Here is a 4,384-nt window from a genome sequence, read left to right as displayed (position 1 = left end):
TGGACCTGCCTTTTGGCTGTCCTACAGTGCGAAGGCACAGGGGTGAGTGAGGCATGTTTGGTGCATTTGGGGAGTTTCAACAACACTGTATGCAACACAGTGACTAGCCCGGGCATAAAATCTATTTGCCTACGTCTTCCCCTGATGATGGATATACGCTCAAGATTGAGCTTGGCTATCAATGAATTACTCACCCAGCAAAACTTTCTAGAACAGCCCCGGCCCACAGGCAGCAGCACACAAGGTAGACCTGCACCGCAGCGGGCCGGCGTGCGGGCTGCTGCTCCCACCCAGAGCACCGTGGCCGCGCCGGGGCTTGGCTGTGGGGTCAGAGGCACGTCTTTGCCACCTCCATGTCCTCTAGTCCATCTGATCTTCCCCACCGGGTGCAGGTAGTCCAAGAAGTTTTTTTAACTGCTCGTTTTTGTTTGCAGTCTGGACTTAGCTAATCTCTGGAGGGGCTACAGAAACAACCAAACTAGCCTCGGAGCCAACAGCATGGAGAACCAGCCTGGGGTTTGCACCAGTACTGCCACATCCATGTGACAGCATGCCCCAGCTGGCAAACCCCAGGGGACAGTCTGGATCCGAAACGTTGCTATGAGAAGGTGTCTGGTCTGCGCGAGGACCTTGGCTCCATCAGTTTTTCTCAGCAGCTAGTGCGTGCCGCAGGGTAATTATTGACCTTGCAGTCGAAGTCTTTGCTTGTGGGTAGAACTTCCCTGCTGCTGCTGGGCTGGTGGACTTTAAAAGTTTGAGTGAAATGTCTGTCCTTCCGCAGGGTGATAGCTTTGGACTGTGAATCATGATCACCTACGTCACCCATGCTCCTGGCAACCGAGTGACTTCTCCTGGCACTGTGGTGGGAGCTGTGTCATCCCAAAGCCCTGTCCTCTCCTACCTGGGCATCTCCGGTCTCCAAATACCAGGGACGTGCCGATGGAGGTAAGTGTCCACCCACCTGAGGAGCAACTTGAGCGCAGCGTCCCCCGTTCCCGGCGGTGAAGGCCCCATGTGCCAGGACAGTGACAGGGAAAGGTCTTGCCAACTTTCTGAGTCACGCTATTTTAACAGCACGCCACGTCCTACTGCCAGGAACCCTCCTACCTTGGGGGTCTGCACCACTGGTATCCTGCGGGGTGAGACTACTCGGCTTCCGGCATCCCGACAGCTCCGCGGGAGCCGGGAACGGCCTCTCTCCGGGAGGGGCTTGGCAGCACGGCTCCGTGCCGGGGGGAGGCCCCGAGCGTGGCGTTCTGGAGACGGAGCCCCCACGATGGTCCCTCCTCTTGGTCGCATCCTTCTTCCCGAAGGAAAAATGGTATGGCAATGCCAAGATTTCCCGCCTCCGTAGGCTAGGGAAACACCCGTGGGTGAGAGAGTTGGTCCCTTTCACTAGCTCATTAATTCAGTGAATTACAAAGGGAAATACATGCTGGGAAAAGCAAGAAAAATCCCAAAAGTTAATCCCAGAGTTATTTCCTCCCGATACCTGGATAAAAACGCGTTCTTTGGAGCTCTTCAGGTCAGACGTCAGTGAGACAGGTGAAGCCACATCAAAGAACACGGTAAAATACTGATTTTATCCTTTTGCTCTCTGTGCTCGTGTGTATTTCCTTGTATTCCTATAATGTGCCTCTGAAAGGGTTTTTTTCATTAATAACCTTAATTTTCAGTGCTAACAAAACCTGCATTTGAAGTATACTATTTCTGAGGGAAAGCATTTTCTTTTGGGATCTGACTTTGGGATCTGCTGCTTTCAGTCAGTTAGCTCTTGCTGCTTCTGAGTCAGTAGACTTAAAAAAATTTAATTTATCTGTATCTACTTTTCTGATGAAAATTTTTCACAGGAACTTTGTCTATTTACATGCAATCTTGTACTGGTGGGTTTTTTTATTTTATTTTTTTGCATCTTTTGGGATCTTCTGTTAAATATTTGTTTTTATTTGATTTTTTCTCTTGCACATAGGGAGTAAAGAAGAAATGGGTAGCGAGAGTAGTCAGTGTAGGTTTAAAAAACCACGTGTACACATACAAGTACTATATAAAACACATGTATTTTCATAGGCATCACAGCTGTGTTGTTTAGCAGAGGTAGCGAGGCGATGTTGTTTTCCTTGAGCAGGTATCCCAGGCAGCTGGCTGTGTGTGCATCCCGCAGCAGCATGAAGGGATCCCACTTGTTCCTCTGCCTCTTCTCCACGTCGTGCTGGTTGAATCTGGTGCCGACAGCTGGGAACAAAATCTTCCACTTTGGACCCTGCAGGATTTCAGTGAGTGTGACTGAGATTAGGTCTGGTTTCAGCGCAATTAAAGCCAACATTGTAAGTACCGCTCCGGGCTCTCCAGCTGGGGAAGCTCTTTAGTCGGCTGAAGCCCCTCTGGAGCCAGCACGTACCTCACCGTCTCTGTCTTCTCCCGTGCAGCAAGCCAGAGACCCCCTCAGGACCCTCAGCATCTTGTCCTACCCACACTCTCTGCACAAGGTTAAGGTAAGTGTCTTACCGTGTCTCCAGTTTTCCTCTGAATAGTTTCGCCCAGCTGACATCCTAACCCCGGTCACGAGCTGTACCCGCTCAGGGCGTTTGGGGAAGTTGTTCAACACCACGACTTCTACGTCCCTGCGAAACGCGGGTGCTGGCAGCCAGCGCAGGTCAGGGAGGATGAAGTGATGCGGATCACATATGCGAAAAGCAGTGGGTGTCCCACTGCCGGTTCTTGCACCGGGCTTTCACTATGACTGTCTTTCCAGAAATGGTGGGCAGAGATTTTTTTGTTGCTGTTGGATGTGATGCTCCAGTTACAGGAGCTTTAGCTGTGGCTCCCCAGCACCTCGGTTGGAGGTGGCACAGGGAGGTGAATCAGGATTTGCGTGGAAAGCTGTAAAGGAGTCCAAAAGCAGGTGAAATATATTATAAAAACATCTTTTGCAGCTCTCTTACACTCACAGGCACCAGACCTCAGGTCTCAGCCTCTAATACCCAGCTACAAAATCATGTATTTATTTTGTTGACTCAATGAGACTTGCAGAGGATGCATCTCCTGGAAAATCAGTCTTAATTGCCTATATATGTTATCAAATTACAGCAAACATCACTGAAAAAGCTTTACATGAGTCAAAACATCCCGCGGTGCTCAGCTACCGTGCTTGGTGTTAGAGATGACTTGTTCTAGCGGGGGCAGAAGGGCTGGCCGCTACAGGTTGAAAGCACCATGGAAGACCTTTTAAAAATGAAATTTATTCCTTAAGTCTTCAGATAGATGTTGCATCACCCACCACCTCTTCAACTTCTACGTGGACAAAGTTTTCAAACACTGCAAGACCGAGGATTCGTATATCAACCGAAAAATCAGCAGCATAGCCAACTCCTTCCTCAGCGTGAAGAGGAAACTCGGACAGTGTGTAAGTCCTGGGTATTGCTACGGTTTAGTTTCATCTGTTAGTATCTGGTATATAAACAAACCTAAGTGTTTTATAAAGTTACAAAATCTTTATTTATAAAAATAATTTTAACAAGAAAAGAAGCCTGATGTAAAGAGTGGTACGTCTGCTGGGAAATTTTTATACTTGCCCACTCATCAGCAAACTCCCCTCTAAGTTCTCAAGAACGATATCTACCCTGCCCCTGTCTATTGGAGTAAGCTCTGTTCTTAGCTGAAGTCTGATTTAATCTTTAGCTGAATCTAATCTTCAGCTAATCTTTAGCTGAAGTCTGTTTTCCACAGTTTAACAAGGTCTCAGTCTATACAGTAATTTCCAGCATAACTGGAAAGTGATCCCTTATTTTTAAAAACAACCCCCCCAAACTAATGAATTCTATCTTATTTTTCTAGCATGAGCAAAATAAGTGCATGTGTGGACAGGAATCCACTGAGAAATTTAAGCAAATACTTGTGAACTACGAGGGGGTAAGTTGATGACTAAGTCTAGTAATTAACGCAGACATTCAGATTCTCTTTACATGGGGTTGTACTCGCTATCTTTGCTTAGGACTTGTTCCTTTATATCGTTTCAGCTGAATGTCACGTCTGCAGCAATTAAATCCTTGGGCGAGCTGGACATCCTACTAGACTGGATGGAGAAATCTCGTTAGAGAGCAGGAGGCGTTAAAGACCCACCGGCGGCCGGGGCGAACGACGCTGCTGGGACGTGGCACACCCGCGCTTACCGTGTCAGTGCAGGGTCCCACCGATTGCAGCTGTGCTATCGAGCAGCGAGTGTTTTGCTGGCCAGGCGAACAGGCGAATGCAGCAGCAGAGCCTGGCATTAAGCTGGAAATAGCGGGTTCGAGCAAGTCAGAGCGCGCGCTTCGCTGACTTCCATCAAAGGACGCTCTCCAAGGGAAAATCTAAATGGATTTCCCGTGCTAGCAGGCATAAGCTG

At 48.5% G+C, this 4,384-nt stretch overlaps 1 protein-coding gene across 1 annotated transcript; it reads left to right on the top strand.

Moving 5' to 3' along the window:
• The first annotated feature begins 2,165 nt into the window (after positions 1-2,165).
• LOC104622334 (interleukin-20-like) lies at positions 2,166-4,094 on the top strand. The gene is made up of 5 exons (XM_010289075.1): positions 2,166-2,324; positions 2,427-2,492; positions 3,251-3,403; positions 3,835-3,909; positions 4,017-4,094. The coding sequence occupies exons 1-5, from the start codon at positions 2,166-2,168 to the stop codon at positions 4,092-4,094; spliced, it is 531 nt and encodes a 176-aa protein (XP_010287377.1).
• Positions 4,095-4,384: the final 290 nt, after the last annotated feature.

Source organism: Phaethon lepturus, unplaced genomic scaffold (genome assembly GCF_000687285.1).
Source record: "Phaethon lepturus isolate BGI_N335 unplaced genomic scaffold, ASM68728v1 scaffold19076, whole genome shotgun sequence".
Taxonomy (NCBI): Eukaryota; Metazoa; Chordata; class Aves; order Phaethontiformes; family Phaethontidae; genus Phaethon; species Phaethon lepturus.
This window is presented reverse-complemented; position numbering and strand designations above follow the sequence as displayed.